Source organism: Panonychus citri, unplaced genomic scaffold (assembly GCF_014898815.1).
Source record: "Panonychus citri isolate SS breed McGregor unplaced genomic scaffold, ASM1489881v1 Contig00143, whole genome shotgun sequence".
In the NCBI taxonomy this organism is placed as follows: domain Eukaryota; kingdom Metazoa; phylum Arthropoda; class Arachnida; order Trombidiformes; family Tetranychidae; genus Panonychus; species Panonychus citri.
In genome coordinates this window covers 737,929-756,787 of record NW_026515548.1, presented here as the reverse complement: position 1 = coordinate 756,787, position 18,859 = coordinate 737,929, and the positions used below count along the sequence as shown (strand labels likewise).

Below are 18,859 nucleotides of genomic sequence, written 5' to 3'. Positions count from 1 at the left end.
TCGGAGAGATCGCTAAATTTATCAACAAACGATCGGGTGAAGATGTAACAATTAAGTGTATCTCCAAGAATGAAAGTTTATCGGGTGATTTAATTGAATCTGGATCAATGTTCGTCCTCGATGTATTCAAGGAACCATTGGAATCGCTTGATTGGAAATGTACAATTAACGACACTTACAATCAAAAGATCACCTTAAAACCTTTCGACAATTACAAGAGTCACCAATCATTTAATTATCAATTAAATGATGCAGGCATTTACGATATGAGTCCAAGACTTGTCTCCATGTGGAGTTAAATTGTAACAATCAACTTAAATTGTACAAAATTGAGGCAAAAAAATTAAGACCAACAATGTATATTTACAATGAGCCAATCAAACAAATAAACTCAATCATCAATGATTAACAATTAGCTGAATAGTTTAATAATTGTAATCGACAAAATCTAAATTGTCTCACTTTTCAATCATAATAAATCACAATGGAAAACTAATCATTGATCAATTTATTAAATTGTTACTTTTTTGAGTTAGTTTTCTGCTCCACTGATTAGTGATTAAGGCGTTTTAATTTTATAATTTAAAGAATCAAGGACAATCAATTGATTTAGCAAATGTAAAACTTGATTCTAATCATTGAATTTCATTGATAACAATTAAAATCATTATCAATGTTACGGTCAATCAACTTTCAATGTTATTATCAATTCAGTAATCATAATAATAGTAACAATCAATGGTGATAAATATTGATTGTTGTGATAATATTATTGATTGTAGATTATCATCTTAATGATTAACATTATTGATCTGGATTTAGTAACAAAATAAATGTTTTAATCATTTTAATTTACAATTTAAATTGTTATCGATTCCTTTTCCCCACTCGAAATTGAGTAACAATTTAGTTAACTGAGAGTAAATTGTCACTTGGACTGATTAACATTGCTACTTAATTTCTAATCATTATGATAATTAAAAGTTCCCAATCAATGGATGATTCATACTCTATGTTAATGATTACATTTAATTAATGGAAACATATTAATCATTGACTATTCATTGATTCATTTGATTCACAATCAAATTAATTCATTTTTGCTCATCATCTTTCAGCTGTTGATTATTGACTGATATTCAATTACACTTGATTAGACAATTAATCATGATTATCTTTGTTGATTATTTGTAATTAGCAAGATTAACCCATAGAGTTGATTACCTAGAAAATTAATCAATTGTTTATCATTAATTTTGATCATTTTCATTTCTAAAAGTTTGTTATTAGCTAAACAATTTAATTTCTTTCTCATTGTTTCCTTCATTAATAATTTACTTCATTGTTTTCTTGTTAACTGTTAATTGTGAACAATTATAATAACTACATTGTTAGATTACAATTAACTTAACACACCTACAATTTATTATTATCATTAAACTCAGCCCACAATTAAGAAACAAACTCTCAAGGTTGGGTTGATTAGTGATTCTTCAATCAATTTTTGATTACATTCATTTAATAATATCGATGATTCAAATTGTTCAATTAATTGATAATTAAGAAAATTTATTTTCCAAAACATCAAAACAATTCACAATCAACAATACAAATATCGTAGTTGACTTTTTCTTTGGAAAAATTGTCATCTAATCATTTAATTAAATGTTTAACTTTGACAAGTGAAAACTGATTGATAGTTAATTTTTTTTTGTAATAGAAAAATTTGATTTAATTTGATTGAAATAATTTCATTTTCTTTCAATTTTCGGTTAAAATCGATTCAAAAATCGATTCGAACAATCGATCATTCGAATAGAATCTTTTTATTTTCTATTCTCTTTTCTCATCTTACCTTTTTTTCTGTAATAATTTTTGTTTCTTTTCAAAATCATTAATTGTGTTTCCACTGTTTTGTTAAATATTTTTTTCTATTTAACTTTAATTGTCAATCTAATTAAACCATTTTATGCTTGTTACTATTACTATGGTTATCTGGATAAAGTTATTTTTCTTTAATTACTGTGAATACAATTTAACTTGATTGGTTATCACTTGTCTGGCTTCAACATCATCTTTTTACCTTCAAAAGAATCTAAAAAAACCTCTTCTTCTTGAATATCTTGTTTCTCTCTGTGCTTTTTTCTCTCTTTCTTTCACACACACTTTTTCTTTCTCTTTTCCTCTATCTCTATCTTTTTTCTGTGTGTGTGTGTGTGAGTGTTGTTTATTTATGTGTATCTTTTTCTGTGTGTTTATCTCTCTCCCTTTCCCTTCATCTCTCTGTGTATAAATTTAGTGAATAACTAATATTCAAGTCCTTGATTCTTTATTACATATTACATATTGTGTTCCATGTTTCGTTGGGGATTCTTATTGAAAACCTGTAACCGTCAAATTGACTGTGTTGACAAGAGGCATTGTAGCTTGTCTAGAGTGCCTGATGATATTGCCCGATATGCCTCATCATTGGAAGACTTATTATTGGACTCTAACCATATTAAAGATTTACCTGATTCCTTATTCCGGCTTCATAGACTTCAGAAGCTGAGTATTTCAGATAATGAGATAGGATGTTTACCTATGGACATAGCTAAGCTTTCTAATCTAGTTGAATTGGATGCATCAAAGAATGAAATAATAGAGATACCCGAAGTTATCAAATTCTTGCGTCGCTTAAAGGAGCTTGATCTAAGTTTCAATCCTCTTCGAAATGTGCCCAATGCCATCACCCATTTGACCAATTTGAAAAGTTTATCCCTTAATGATGTTAATTTACAACATTTACCCTCCGATATTGGATCGCTTATTAACCTGGAGTCACTTGAGCTCAGAGAAAATCTCATTAAAACATTACCACCAAGTTTTTCCAATTTAACTAAACTTCAACGTTTAGACCTGGGCAGCAATCAATTAGAAGAATTACCTAAAATTATTGGCGATCTTATAATGTTACAAGAGCTTTGGCTTGATGAAAACGGTTTGAGAACACTACCTAAAGAGATTGGTAATTTGAAAAAGTTAACCTGTCTTGATGTTTGCGAGAATTGTCTCAGTTATCTACCTGAGGAAATTTCTGGCCTATGGAATTTAACTGATTTACATCTCTCTGATAATCGTCTTGAACAACTACCTGATGGAATAGGACAACTTAATAAACTTGTGATTCTCAAAATAAACCAAAACAACCTTTTCTCATTAAATCCAACCATTGGTGGTTGCTCATCTCTCCAAGAATTAGTTTTAACCGAGAATTCATTACCCGAATTACCTCCAACTATCGGTAATTTAATTCATTTATCAATATTAAACTTGGATCGTAATGAGCTATCTGATTTACCGGCCCAACTTGGTAATTTAACGAAATTAAGTGTTTTATCATTAAGACAAAATCATATTACCCACCTTCCAGTTGAAATTGGTCAACTTCGGGAACTTAAAGTGCTCGACGTTTCTGGTAACAATTTACAAAACCTTCCATTCTCAATAACGGCTCTTAATTTGAAAGCGTTGTGGTTGGCGGAAAATCAATCACAACCGTTGCTCAAATTTCAGAATGATTTTGATGAACAAAGTGGACTCAAAGTGTTGACATGTTACTTATTGCCTCAAGCCCAGACTACTGATTATTACACTAGTGGAATTACTGGTAACAAATGGTTTTTTTCTTCCTCATTCTCTTCCTCCTTCTATTTCCTAATTCGGGTCATAGATTAACTTAATTATCGGTTAAGTGATGATACCTATTAATAATTTATTATTAATATGATATTGATATGATACTTAAAGGTTTAACAGATTCACCTTTTTTTATGTCTATCATTTTATTTATGATGATGTCTTTTTTTTGTCAATAACATAATGTTATTAGTTGACAGCATAATAAATGCAGTCTCATTACTCTGTTTTTACAATAGTCATGAATTTTTGATTTCCCATTGTCACAATTTCCATTATTGTTTAATTTTATTATGACTAATCTATTTTCTCATTTTTCTTTTCCATCTGTAGATTTGGCATCACCGAATCAAGTTGAATCACCAAGTCCCACTTTTGGTCGTCCTCGAGAATCTGCAGTTAGATTCCCTGATTCAGTTTTCGTCGAGGAAGATGGTCTTAATACAGGTGATCAAAGAAGCCGATTCGAAGCAAACTTTATCCGACATGATACACCACATCCGAAAGAACTTAAAGCAAGACATTCGAAATTATTTAAAGAGAAAGATCAAAAATACGAGCCTGATGAAGAAGAGAAGAAAGAAGAATCTCAAGAAACATCATCCGTCCATAGTCGAGAAGGATCAAAAAGTCCAAGTAACTCAGAATCATCTGAGGCCTCTTCAGTTATTATTAGGATGGCTGATACAAGAATGAGTCAGGATGAAAAGCATGTTCTATTTCCGGATCAACCTAGTAAAATACATAGGCCATTAGATGATGAGCAAGAAGATGATGAAGAGGAACCAGAGGAAACACTTCATGATGGGAAAGATGAAGATGAAGTAGATGACGAAGAAAGGAGGGAGAAACATAAACTTCATCGCCGTGACACGCCTCACCATTTGAAAAACAAGAGGATAAATATGCCTAATTCAAAAGAAGATTTAAATAAGTTTGCATCTATCATCAAAGAAGTTTTGAAAAAGGAAAATTCATCAAACAATGTTCATGGAGATGATATTTCATCTCACAATTCATCCTTTTCCAACGCCACCATGACAACTCCTCTACCAATGGGCCCTGTTGAAATTAAACAGATGAAGTTTTATGTTTCACGAGCTGTCGGAGGACTTGGGCTTAGTATTGCTGGAGGTCAGGGTTCAACACCTTTCAAGGGTAATGATGAGGGTATATTCGTGTCCAAGATTACTTCAGGAGGTCCAGCTGAATTATCTGGGCTAAGAGTTGGTGATAAAATATTAGCTGTCAATGATATTTCCATGGAAAATGTTGACCATTTTAAGGCTGTAGAAGCCTTAAAAACGGCTGGTTTCGAATTCTCTGTTCTTGCTGCCAGAGAAGTGCCCATAAATGATCAAAATTCAATAAACAGATCGATGGATATAAGTGCATCAAATCATCATATAAATCATGATGTCCACCTTTCAAATGGCGATTCCTGTCTAACAGTATCACCTACACATGAAAGAACTTCATCAATGAATCTTAGTAGAAAACCTTATCAGCATTTAAACGAATCTTTCACTTCAACATCTTCACAGCCCTTAAATCAACAACCTTCATCATTCTCACCTGAAAGTGAAGGAGAAATTTCTCCTAAGCCTCAATCTAAAGTGAAAACAGTTGTCGATTATACAATAATAATTCGTGAACCCACTGGATTAGGTTTTTGCGTCGCTTATGGTAAAGATGAAAAGTCTATAATAATTTCAAGAATAGCTCCGGGTGGAGCCGCTCAGAAAGCGGGTAAACTGAGAGTTGGTGATAGAATCATCAAGATTGAAGGACAAGATATTTCTGGAATGAAGAAAGAACAAGTAGTAGATATGTTAACTAAACCCGAACGATTTGTTCGACTTTGTGTGGAAAGAGACGTGATTGAAGGTGATGATGATTCCTCAAAAGCATCATTTTCCTCCTCCTTCTCTCGGCCTTACACTGGCCTTTCATCGGCATCCTACATGGCTAATAGACCAACATTCACTGGATCTTACAAAAGACCTTCTTTAGGATCATTAAGTAATATAAGCCATGATTCGGGTGGAGTCGGGGGATCAAACTCTTCAAAGCCAACATATTCAGTATTCACCAGATTAACCGGCCTAAAAGGTGATCTGACTGTTTTCAATCCATCCACCACCGTGACACCACCGACAACAACACTGACAACATCCTCGTCCTATTCAACGTTACCCTCCAATTCCACCTTCACCACTTCATCTACGCCATTTAACAACAGTGCCTCTCAAACCTTGAAGTCAAGTGCCTCTATTAGTGCATTAAATCAAACAGGTAATTAACAAATGTCAATATTATGTGAAGAAAGTATTTTACCTGGTAGGGAAGATGAGATCTCTCTTTCTCTCTCTATTTGTTCAATCGGCCTCAAGTAATTCTTGATTTTCATCTCCTTTTTCATGGAAATTTATTAGGTGCCAATCAGCAACTAAACGAAACAACGACACATTCTAGCTTCTCGAAACCCCCTGTAGTTGTAAGGATAGAGAAACACCAAGTTCTTAAACCTCATGAAACTCTGGAAGCTGAATTGCCACCACCACCATCGATGGCCGGTTTATATACTGAAGTTTTGACTAAAACAACTTTCACCGAAACAACAACCACCCGAGTTACCAACAATATCCTCAAGGATTCAACCGGTTCCATTGTAACAGAATCAACTGTAGCAACGGAAACTCGGTCAGGATGAGGGAATTAATTCAAATCTAAATTTCATGGTCTCTCTTTTTCTCCTAAACTAACTATTACAATTAAGACAAAGCTCCATCCTATCGGCTTTTTTTCTTCTTCTGTCATTCTTTCTGTCTATCTTATATACTAATCAAATTAATTAGAGGCTAATTTAATTTAAATCATTACAAAGAATCGTACACACCAGTAAAAAGGATAAAATGATTTATCTTTTTTACTTTCATCGACAACACACCAACTTCATTTTCACTTTATGCCTCTCAAAATTCACATTTTCTTGTGATCATCATGTCTCATTAAAATGACTCTATTTCAATGATTGTTAACATAAAAACCTAATCGATTGTTGGTGAATCGTTACAATTAATTTTAATGACAAATTCATCATCTTGTGTAAGTTATGAATAAAAAAAATCTCAATTTTAAGGAAACAATTACAATCTAAATAATCCCCTTTACTAATTACTATTAATTGTTATCAGCTCTTTTCTCCTACGTGTTATCTTTTTCCACATTGAATCTAATTACATTTAAACCAATTTCCTTCTCGCCGAATTAAATCATTTGCAATAATTACAATTAAATCTAATCATCAAATTTTGATGTTTACGCGGCTTTTTTTTTCGTGTAATCAACTGTCATTCATAAACGAAAACAAAGAAACTGATTAACTTATTCAACGATTTAAATGATGAAACATTTTATTTCTACAAAATATTCACAATTATGAAATTCACTAAATCACTTAATCTAATCAAGAATAATCAAATTTAATTTTCGTTTGGTGTTAAATTTGTAGTCACAATTACCAATCCATTTAAGTTAATTGTTTATTATCTTTTTTCACTCTGAATTCAAGTTATTAAAACAATTAACAAGAAGCTGTTGTCCTTTTTAGAAGCCTTAATTTTTATCTCTCAAGATGATTTACAATTTAATTTCGTAACAAATTAAATTAATTTAATCAAATGATCAAACATTGACTCGATTCCAGAATTGAGTTGTCCTAAATTGTTCATAAATCAGGCTGGTTTATGGGTGACTTTGTCTATCTAAAAACTTTGAATATTTTAATGAATTAGATCAAAGAAAATATTAAATGGGTGACAATTAATTAAAATAATCTAAAGCAATTAAGTTAATCATCTCGCAAACAAAATCAAAATACGATCAAGTCGCCATCTAGTGAGGTAGAAATTTATCAAAAAAACTTGAGATCAATCAATTAAATAAATTAAATAATGAATTTGATTAACGATTGAATGATTTAATAGAAAAATTTACAAATGTTGTTCATATCAAGGTCTAACCGTTGATGTAAATGGTTTCATTGAGGCGATAAAAGTTGGTCCATCAGAGACAAGAATGAAAAAAGATCCTCTGTCGATAATCATTGTGTCGTTGAATGTTAATTTACGTTGATTGTCATCATCGATTGTTAATTTTGCATAAGAACCAAGATGCCAAATGAACAGTTCAGTATCGACGGAGATAACAATATGTTTACCTGGACCATAAAATCCAATCCTCGACTCGACTGATTGAGGATAAAGGAAAGAAAATCCTTCACAAATTGATAAGTAATTAAACTTAAACCAATCGAGTAAATAAATGGGCGATTGTAGTTTAATTGTCCGATCATCTGGATGAGGTGTCAATGAATTATCGTAAAATTGAGTTGGACGACCAGTCGCACATTCAATGGACGATTTGAATGATTCAATGATTGGCTTGAGATCGGTGTCCAAATTAACCAAATGAAACCATTTCTCGAATAAAACTTGATTACAATTAGAATCGATGTAATAACGAAGACAATCTAGTTCATGATCTAATCGCTTTCGCTCAATCACCATTCCAAGGGTATCGGCAAATCGTTGAGGACTATGAGGTACCCGACTTGGTAGTACAAAAATTTCACCTAATTGTTGATTGATTGATAGATAAATGAGAAAACAATTTAATCTTTTTGCTTGATTATTGTTTCTTCCTTACAATTGTATTCATTTGTTTCAAAATGTTCATGACAAGATGATAATATGATTTTATCAATTCTGATAAATCACGAAAAACACAATAAACATGATTGAAGACAATTAAGATTGTTGGTAATTAACTTAATTCTACTAACTTACCTTCTCTAATTGTTAAAGCCTTCGAGTGTCCTTGCTCGATAATGTTCAGTATCATGTCACCTTTAAGCATTATGAATATTTCTTCACCATTTTCAACGTGATAATCATTTCGTTGATTAGGTCCACCAACAAGGAAGATCTTTAATTGTCCATTGAAAACTAATTTATTGCAAATTGGTGGTTTAAGGTAAACACCATTTTCCTCAACCCATTGATCAATATTGATCACTTTTGATTGAAAATCTTTCATTTTAAATTGTCACAAATTGTTGAACGATCACAATTGGAGCCATTAAGGTGTAACTATTATCTTGTCAATCAAATTTGATTCACTTTGATTATATCAATTGACAAGGGATATCAAAGGCACTACCAGTTGAATACTAGTCAATTTAATTGTACAATTAAAAGTTGATTTGATTAAGAAATGGAAGCCAAAAACAACAGATAATCAAATTGACTTTAGATGTAAACTAATCAAAATGTTGATTTAGACTAAAAAAGTTGCCAATGATTAATTATTTACTAATTACTTTGATAAAAACATAACATTAAAAGTCCTTGTCAATGTCTTATCATATCACCAGATAATTAGATTTGATTAGTGTTAATCTGTTTGACTTTAGATCATAACAATTAGAGAGATTTTGATTCAATTAAGGTTATTCATTTGATTTGTTTACGCATTTAACTTTTCAATGGTTTGATTGTCACTAAGATTTAATTAATTGTCTATTTTACTTAACAATCAATGCATTTAGTTAACCAAATAGGTTGTAATTAACTTAAATCAACCAGAAGTATTTGATTCAAATAATTATCAAAATTATTCCAATGAATTAATTACTAATTATTGAACATTGCTCGATATTTAATCAAAGATTAATTATATTGGTATTGAGTAAATTGCGCTTAATTATACAACGAATTAAGCATAGTATAACGATCGATAGAAAGTGATAATTAATTAATTGCGAATCTATTTCTAACTCTGTTAAATTAAGCCAATTGTGTTTCCACTCAATCTATTACTTTTTGATTAGATTATTTAGTATGACAATTAAGCACATAAGAGGACACATCAGAAGTGAATGAAATTAATTAATATGAAAAGTGAATTAAACAGAAGAAGATCAAAATTAGGAAAATTGAGTAAAAGTTAATTGTCCTGAATCAGAACAATTAGTTTGATTTGCATATTCATTTGATAGATTGAGTGGATCAATTTCTTTGCTCAATCAACTGATTAATTTTAATCTATGAATAAAATAGTTTTACTGAAAAAGTCAATGGAAATTCAATCATCCAACTAAATGATTTAATTGTTTCTCTCCTTCAGGTAACAATTTGAATTAATTTCTTGAGACGATAAAGCAGCCAAGTTATAAGCCGATCTGATTTTTCTTTGATTTAATTGTTTAATTGTGACTCAATAAACGTAAATCACTAACTTGTGATTATCAAAGTTAAAATTATAATTGTGATTAATTTCAATTTCGCCCGTTAAATTGACAACACAAACATAAACGAGTAGTTGAGGCGCTTCGGTCTTTCTGCTGACCAACTCCATTTGCTTGTTTGTTTGTTTCTTGTTTCTTTCATCTAAACTTTGGTACTTATTTTTCAATTGATTCACAACTAAATTGTTAACACTCAAATGGTTGGACCAATAAATTATCACAATCAACTAACCAAACTACCTTGTTAATCTGTGATATGAAAAGTCCTTCATGTTTTCATTAGAATCCAGTGAATTATATAAACATTGAACTTCAGTTATAAGATTTTTCTTTGGTTCTTAAGACCTTTTGTTGACAAACATCATGTTTTCGAAGCTAAGTAGACCTTCTATTGGTTTCGGACTTCGTTTCTTGGAACAAGTAAACACCAACAATTCGAATAAAATGTCGTTTCTCTCCTTTAAGTGTCATCTTAGCCTATGGAATGTTATTGGAAGGAGCGACTGGTAGAACTGAAGATCAGATCAAAGAGGTTCTCCAATTATCTTCTATTGGTGATCAAAATTCTGACGTTTCTCAAGCCGCGAAAAAGGTGATTATTAATATTTTGATTAATCTATTGATTATTTTGTTTATCAACAATACGATTCATTTCTTTGATTACTGATCAATATTTGGTTTCTTTTTTTATATTTTAGCTTCTTGATGAATATAAATCGATTGCTGAAGGTTCGAGTGATCGCAACTTCTCATTGGTTTTAGGTAATTTGGCGATAGCCAATAGAGCTTATCCATTAAAAGAAGCGTTTGTCCAAAGCTTATCGACTAATTATTTCGCTCAAGCGACAAATGAAGATTTTCTTAAAGGAGTTGAAGTCATGAATAAGCTAAACTCGTGGGTCTCTGAAAAGACTTTTGGCAAAATCGATGAAATCTTACCCGAACCTCCGACTCCACAAACGATATTAATGCTGATAAACACCGTTTATTTCAAAGGAAAATGGGTCGAACCATTTAATAAAGGAACTACATTTGATGAGACTTTCAATAATTCTGATGGAACTACGAGTAAAATCAGAATGATGTCAATTCGAAATAAAAATCGTAATTACCTTCACAATTCCGTAGATAAATTCAAGGTAAATTGAACCCTTAAGTTTATAATCATTTTTACATCAAAAGCAAACAATTTACTTAATCATCTTTTTCCATGTAATTTATTTTATCTAAATTTTAGATTGTTGAGCTTCCATACATCGGAGATGTTAGTATGATCTTCATTCTACCCACCGAATCCAACACTTTACCCGATTTACTTCGTACATTGAATTCAATTGGATTAGAAAATCTATTGGGTTCTATGAAATCAACAAAGCTTCGTACTCTTAATATTCCAAAATTCAAGCTTGAAGATACCCACAAGTTACATGAGATTCTTCCTCGTATGGGAATGGACTTGCCGTTTAGTGGACATGCAGAATTTCAGAATATCACCGAAGAATCTAAACTACTAATATCCAAATCAATTCAAAAGGCTCTGATCGAAGTCGATGAAGAGGGAACTGTCGCTGCAGCGGTGACGGCCATTATAACGATGAAATCCGCTAGGAAATCTTCACAAGTAGAAGAAGATTTCATTCTTGATCGACCTTTCATCTTCATGATTCGGGACAATTTAACCGGAGTCAATCTCTTCCTTGGTCAAATAAACAAAATGTCCAGTCTAAAGTGACCCATTCCTTATATCCTATGTACACTCTATAACAAATTTTTTCCTTCATCAACTAATTGCGGTTCAAGTTTTACATACACTCGATTTCTAATAATTGCTAATTGTTGATTGCTCTCAATAAACTTTCAATCGTAATATCAATTTTTCATATTGGAAACAATTAACGGTAAACTTGAAGCAATTCGAGTTAGAGAGAATGAAGAAAGAAAGAAAGAGAGAGGTGATAATTGATAGAAAGTGATGTTTAATTAATTGCGAATCTATTTTTACTCTGTTAATTAAGCCAATTGTGTTTCCACTCAAATCTACTTGTTGGTTAATTTATTTAGTATGACAATCAAACACACGAATCGTTATAAATATGAAAAGCTAATTCAAACTGATTAAAGTTGTAATCAATTGTTGTAATTATTTGCTACTTGAAGATTAACCTTAAAAGCTATCACTTAATCAATACAATCAATTCTGAGAAAAACAGTAATTTTAATTGATCAATAATTCTTGCTAAATGATTAAAAGTTTGCCAAGATCAAAAATCCTCCCAATCAGCTAATTGTGTAAAAAATTGTGTTTATTTTTAAACATTTAAATTGCATGAATATGTGATTGTTGACAAGAATTAAACAATTATCATGAGTGTGAATACAAAATGCAAGCTTATTATCAATTGTTATGATCAAAGATGCAACAATTAAGACTTAACATTGTATTGAAACCAATGTCATTATTTTGTTGTCAGTAAATTGTTTACCAATCGATGACAATTGAATTTGTGACTATACAAAAACTTCAGTCAAATAAAGTAATAAGTGATTAAGGATGGTAACTAATTGATTAAGTTGACAATTGAAAGGTTAAAAATTAATCATTCAATAAAAATGATTGTGATTACCAATCACTATTGAAACAATTGACTCTCATTTCCTTGATGTTAATCAATTACAAACTCACAAGGTTGTCTGGTAACAATTTAATTCTCATGTTGTCATGTGAAAGTAATTAGAAAGAAATTCACACTTAATCATGATTAACGGTCAATTAATCACTCGAATTTCATCTTAAATTTATTAATATGAAAATGTGAATTTAGCTAAAGAAGATTAAAATTAACAGAGTTGAGTAAAGGTTAATTGTTCTGAATCAGAACAATTAGTTTGATTTGCATATTCATTTGATTGAGTGGATCAATTTCTTTGCTCAATCAACTGATTAATGATAATCTATGAATAAAATAGTTTTTACTGAAGCAAAAGTCAATGGAAATTCAATCATCCAACTAAATGATTTAATAGTTTCTCTCCTTCAGGTAACAATTTGTATTAATTTCTTGCGACAATGAAGCAGCCAAGTTATAAGCCGATTAGAGTTTCTTGATTAGCCAGTTAATTTGTGGCTCAAGTAATTAACGTAAATCAACTCCCTAACTTGTCAGCTGATTGTTGCCTTTCATTGGAAGGCTTAATTGTTTTTTCCTCTCGGTTTCAACTGCGCTTTGAATTCTTGTCATTTGATTATTGCCTCATCGAAAGTAAATCCTATTCCAATTACATGTAATTCACAACCAAACTGCTCAAACTGAAATGCTTACACCCCGATGAATTATCACAATAAACAAACCGAATTATCTTTTTAATCTGTGAAATCCTTTTTTGCTTTTCATTAGAATCTATTGAGTTATAAACACTGAGATTCAGTTGCTCAGTCATCAGATTTTTTTCAACATCTAGAGTTTTACAAACATCATGTTGTCGACATTAAGTGGGCCTTCAATTGGTTTCGGACTTCGTTTCTTGGAACAATTAAACACCAACAATTCGAATAAGAATGTCGTTTTCTCCTTTAAGTGTCATCTTAGCCTATGGAATGTTATTGGAAGGAGCGACTGGTAGAACTGGAGAACAGATCAAAGAGGTTCTCCAATTATCTTCTATTGGTGATCAAAATTCTGAAATTTCTCAAGCCGCGAAAAAGGTAGTTATTAATACTTTGATTAATCTATTGATTATTTTGTTTATCAACAATACGATTCATTTCTTTGATTACTGATCAATATTTGGTTTCTTTTTTTATATTTTAGCTTCTTGATGAATATAAATCGATTGCTGAAGGTTCGAGTGATCGCAACTTCTCATTGGTTTTAGGTAATTTGGCGATGGCCAATAGAGCTTATCCATTAAAAGAAGCGTTTGTCCAAAGCTTATCGACTAATTATTTCGCTCAAGCGACAAATGAAGATTTTCTAAAAGGAGTCGAAGTCATGAATAAGCTTAACTCGTGGGTCTCTGAAAAGACTTTTGGCAAAATCGATGAAATCTTATCCGAACCTCCGACTCCACAAACGATATTAATGCTGATAAACACCGTTTATTTCAAAGGAAAATGGGTCGAACCATTTAATAAAGGAACTACATTTGATGAGACTTTCAATAATTCTGATGGAACTACGAGTAAAATCAGAATGATGTCAATTCGAAATAAAAATCGTAATTACCTCCACAATTCCGAAGATAAATTCAAGGTAAATTGAACCCTTAAGTTTATAATCATTTTTACATGAAAAACAAACAATTTACTTAATCATCTTTTTCCATGTAATTTATTTTATCTAAATTCTAGATTGTTGAGCTTCCATACATCGGAGATGTTAGTATGATCTTCATTCTACCCACCGAATCCAACACTTTACCCGATTTACTTCCTACATTGAATTCAATTGGATTAGAAAATCTTTTGGGTTCTATGAAATCAACAAAACTTCGTACTCTTAATATTCCAAAATTCAAGCTTGAAGATACCCACAAGTTACATGAGATTCTTCCTCGTATGGGAATGGACTTGCCGTTTAGTGGACATGCAGAATTTCAGAATATCACCGAAGAATCTAAACTACTAATATCCGAATCAATTCAAAAGGCTCTGATCGAAGTCGATGAAGAGGGAACTGTCGCTGCAGCGGTGACTTCTATCAGGATGATGAGATGCTGTATGATCACTCCAAAAGAAGAAGAAGTAGATTTCATTCTTGATCGACCTTTCATCTTCATGATTCGGGACAAATTGTCGGGAATTAACTTGTTCATCGGTCAAATGAATAAGATGCCAGATCTTAACTAATCTCTTTCATGTATATCATTCAACACTTTAATAAGAATAAAAAATTTCAATAATCATCTGATTACGTGTTAAATAATAAACTGAAGATTATTTCCAATGCTTTCACAACTCGATTGCATTAACTTTGATTACCTGGTTTCTATCTTTTAATTAATCAATTGTCAACCTATCAAGTTGTTCCTTATTAATTCTTTCATGAATAATTATTCATGAAAGAAAAGTTGGAACAAGAAAAATTATCACAATCGTTTAATTAGATTTGAGATTTGGTTCGAGAAGAGATCAATTCGATGGACGATTCAATTCGGAAACAAGATGAACAATTTACCAAGAGTCAAGCAACAATCAACGACGATATGAATCAAACCAAATCAATGGTTCCAAAATTAGATATTTCCTTGACTAACTTGAGAAATGGATACAAAATCCGTAACAGTAGCAACAACAATTACCCATATCACAATTAACCTAAACGATTTAATCAAAGTGTCCACCGTTCAATCCGACTACTTTTTTCCATCTATCAACGAGTTTTCAATCCCACGAAATTCAATCGATTTAATTTAATTTGTTGTGTGCTTTTGGCTGTTTTCATATTTACTTTTCTGACCCTTTACCATGAATCGAACCTTTGGAGAACATGAATTCAAATTGATTTGACTGTAATTTCATTAAAAGAAATGGGAGATTTTCGTTGTTTTGAATAGTCAACAATTATCGGAAATCTTTCGCTGATTAAGATCGTTGCGAATTTTAGTTAATTTCAATTTGGCCCTTTAAGTTGTAAAAATCTACACTAGTAATTAAAGCGCTTCAGTCTTTCTAATCACCAATCAACACTAATTGTTTTTCCCTCTCATAACAAGTTTACATTTTCGACCTTTAGATTTTACTGCAAATTGTGAATTTTCACATTAATTTGATGATCAAAATTGTAGTAAACGTAAGTGTAGTAGTGATTCTGTTGTCAATTCATCATATTTTTTCAATAATCTAGAAACTACCTAGTTAAGAAAAACCATGTTGTCGGATTTGAGTGGACCTACTAACAGTTTCGGACTTCGTTTCTTGGAACAATTCAACGCCAAAAATTCGAATAAAAATGTCGTTTTCTCTCCTTTAAGTGTCATCTTAGCCTATGGAATGTTATTGGAAGGAGCGACTGGTAGGACTAGAGAACAGATCAAAGAGGTTCTCCAATTATCTTCTATTGGTGATCAAAATTCTGACGTTTCTCAAGCCGCGAAAAAGGTAGTTATTAAGACTTTGATTGACTCAGTGATGTTTTATTGATCGAAATTCCAATTCTCTTTTCAGCTTCTGTCTAGATACAGAGCGTTGATAGCAAGATCGAAATTTCAAGATTTCTTAGTGGTTTTAGGTAATTTGGTTATGGTTGACAAAGGTTACCCATTGAGAGAATCTTTTGTTCAAAGCTTAAAAAGAAATTATTTCGCTCAAGTGACAAATGAAGATTTTCAGAATGGAAAGGCAATTATGGATAAGCTAAACTCGTGGGTCTCTGAAAAAACCTGTGGAAAAATCGATAAAATCTTATCCAGATCCCCGAATCCAGACATGTTATTATTGGTCATTAACACCGTTTATTTCAAAGGAAAATGGGCCAAACCTTTCAATAAAAAGTACACATTTGATGAAACTTTCGCTAATTCTGATGGAACTAAGAGTAAAATTAAAATGATGTCCCTTCGAGATACGAATTTTAAATATCTTCACAATCGCTTAGCCAAATTCAAGGTAAGTAAAGAGAATTCAATCCTTGTCAATGTAATTAAATAATATCAACCAATATTTCCAACTCTAGATTGTTGAGCTTCCGTATATTGGAAAAGTCAGTATGATCTTCATTCTACCAACCCAAACCAATACTTTGGCCAATTTCATTCCTACATTGAATTCTACGAAATTAGAAAATCTTTTGAGTTCTTTACACTCGACAGGCCTCAAGGTTGTTAATATTCCTAAATTTAAACTCCAAGATTTTCACGATCTAAGTATGATTCTTTCGCGAATGGGAATGGAATTACCATTCACTGAACAAGCGGAATTTAAAAATATCACTGAAGAATCTGATTTACTATTCGTATCTGAATCCATTCAAAAGGCTCTGATCGAAGTAGATGAAGAGGGAACTGTCGCTGTAGCGGTGACGTGCATTAAGTCAACGGGAGGTGCTCCTCCAGAACCTAAAGAAGAATTCATTCTCGACCGGCCGTTCATCTTTATTATTCGTGACAATTTAACTAGAGTCAATCTCTTTGTCGGTCAAATGAACAAAATGCAGAATCTAAATTAGTCCCTTCCATGTCTCACCCTGAACACTTCTTACAAATCAACTAATAACTACCAAGATTAATTTCATGTATAAAGATTATCCGTTCTTGAAGACATTAATGTGACTCAAAAAAAATCAATTTTATGTACTAATTTTCAGGACAAATTGAAATGTTTTTTAATTATTCAGTAAACTTTTAATTAAAAACTTTACAAACATTCAATGTTTCATCTTATCGACAGCATTGCACTCTTGAAAATTGTGTTCGTTGTAATCTAATACTGTAACTAAATTACAGTATTTTATTACTGTATTTGATATTTGATGCTCTACTAGATTTTATCTCTTTGCCAATTGCATGCGATCAACAATTATAAAACAGAAATAGTCGAGTTTACAATGCAAAACTAATCCCAAACTCAAGCGAGATTTTAGAAATATTGGTTTGATCAGCTCATACAATTCTTGTTTAACGAATTTTATAAATTTCAAGATTGACGATAATAACAAATTAGAAAAGAAATTAACTAAATATTACTAATTGAATTTTGATGTAACATAAAGCATTAAAGTTTCACAAGTCAAGCTAATTTGAAAATTTTAAATTCCAGGCCCCAAAGTGACCTGCACCGATTATCCCGAGACCTTTATATGGCCTATCAATATTCTTAACATTAGTTTCTAATCAATGCTTTTGGTTTTATCTTGTTTCGAACACAATCGGACATGTAGTCCGCGATCGTTGAATACTAATCTCAGGTCAATGAAACTTTTTATAACATACTCTTATATAGGTACACAATGCTTTGGCATATTTCCGATATCTATCATATTATAGAAAAGTCTTGGTAAGTCTAGTTAACGGTCGGAGCCAATGATTATTCAACATACTTATCGCTAGTGTCCGTCAACTCAAATAGAGAAAATAAGTTGAATTTTTGGGTTGCTTATGTGCAAGAAAACCCTTAAATTTGTTGATGAAGACTTGATCAAATCTAATTAATTAACTTTATTGAATAAGTGATTAATAATAACAAGTGATACATAGATAATAAAATAAATTAGCTTGCGAAACATTTGAAAAAACATATGAATTGATATTGTAAAGATGATGTTGATGATGAAAACAGTTGAAATCAAATTAATACAAAACTTTACTTTCTTGGAAACTTAAATATGAAAATCAATTACAAATTCACTTTTCACTTTGATGATAATAACGGACACAAACCAATTTAAGTATAAACTTAGGATCAAAAACTCAATGCCGAGACAGCTTGTTATTCAACTCTATTCATATAAAAATTCCCTCTCTTTCTATTTTCTCTGTCGAAGATTCGTATTACTATGACTTTTACCTTCATTATCACCTTGATCTTTATTTATTTTTCTCGTAACAATTTCGTAATTAAAGATGATTTTGGACTGAAAAATGAGTTTAGAGATCCTTGTTGTCACAGATCTTGAGATATTACAGTTTGATTGAGTAAATGTTGAAAATCTTCTATGCGGTAAATTTATCCTAACGTGCATTGCAAAGCTCATAGAAACCTCAAAACTTGTCAGTAGTATCTCTGAATATCCTTCTTCGCTGAATTACCTTCAGATGACCTGTAAACGTGTTATTTTACCTATGACCTGAATGACCTTGATCTTTTGATATGACAATTAAATATCGCTCAAACTCATACCGCTTAAGTCTCGTGTCTCTCTGACTCTTAGTCGCTGA

The 18,859-nt window shown here is 31.5% G+C and overlaps 4 protein-coding genes across 4 annotated transcripts; 3 read left to right on the top strand and 1 right to left on the bottom strand.

Moving 5' to 3' along the window:
- The first annotated feature begins 2,207 nt into the window (after window positions 1-2,207).
- Window positions 2,208-6,827, top strand: LOC128396325 (protein lap4-like). Its single transcript, XM_053356897.1, has 3 exons — window positions 2,208-3,649; window positions 4,012-5,973; window positions 6,114-6,827. The coding sequence occupies exons 1-3, from the start codon at window positions 2,356-2,358 to the stop codon at window positions 6,389-6,391; spliced, it is 3,534 nt and encodes a 1,177-aa protein (XP_053212872.1). The 5' UTR covers window positions 2,208-2,355; the 3' UTR covers window positions 6,392-6,827.
- Window positions 6,828-7,639: 812 nt separating this feature from the next.
- LOC128396354 (uncharacterized) lies at window positions 7,640-9,052 on the bottom strand. Its single transcript, XM_053356927.1, has 2 exons — window positions 8,529-9,052; window positions 7,640-8,314 (listed from the first exon to the last, which is right to left on the bottom strand). Exons 1-2 carry the CDS (start codon window positions 8,776-8,778, stop codon window positions 7,692-7,694), a joined length of 873 nt encoding a protein of 290 aa, XP_053212902.1. The 5' UTR covers window positions 8,779-9,052; the 3' UTR covers window positions 7,640-7,691.
- A 1,392-nt stretch (window positions 9,053-10,444) lies between these two features.
- On the top strand, window positions 10,445-14,962 carry LOC128396252 (uncharacterized). The gene is given in 7 exon segments (XM_053356809.1): window positions 10,445-10,580; window positions 10,687-11,127; window positions 11,226-11,717; window positions 13,448-13,548; window positions 13,550-13,691; window positions 13,798-14,238; window positions 14,337-14,962. Coding segments are annotated over 7 exon segments (2,223 nt in total). The 5' UTR covers window positions 10,445-10,472; the 3' UTR covers window positions 14,835-14,962.
- A 720-nt stretch (window positions 14,963-15,682) lies between these two features.
- On the top strand, window positions 15,683-17,353 carry LOC128396345 (plasminogen activator inhibitor 2 type A-like). The gene is made up of 3 exons (XM_053356918.1): window positions 15,683-16,085; window positions 16,152-16,592; window positions 16,660-17,353. The coding sequence occupies exons 1-3, from the start codon at window positions 15,855-15,857 to the stop codon at window positions 17,149-17,151; spliced, it is 1,164 nt and encodes a 387-aa protein (XP_053212893.1). The 5' UTR covers window positions 15,683-15,854; the 3' UTR covers window positions 17,152-17,353.
- Window positions 17,354-18,859: the final 1,506 nt, after the last annotated feature.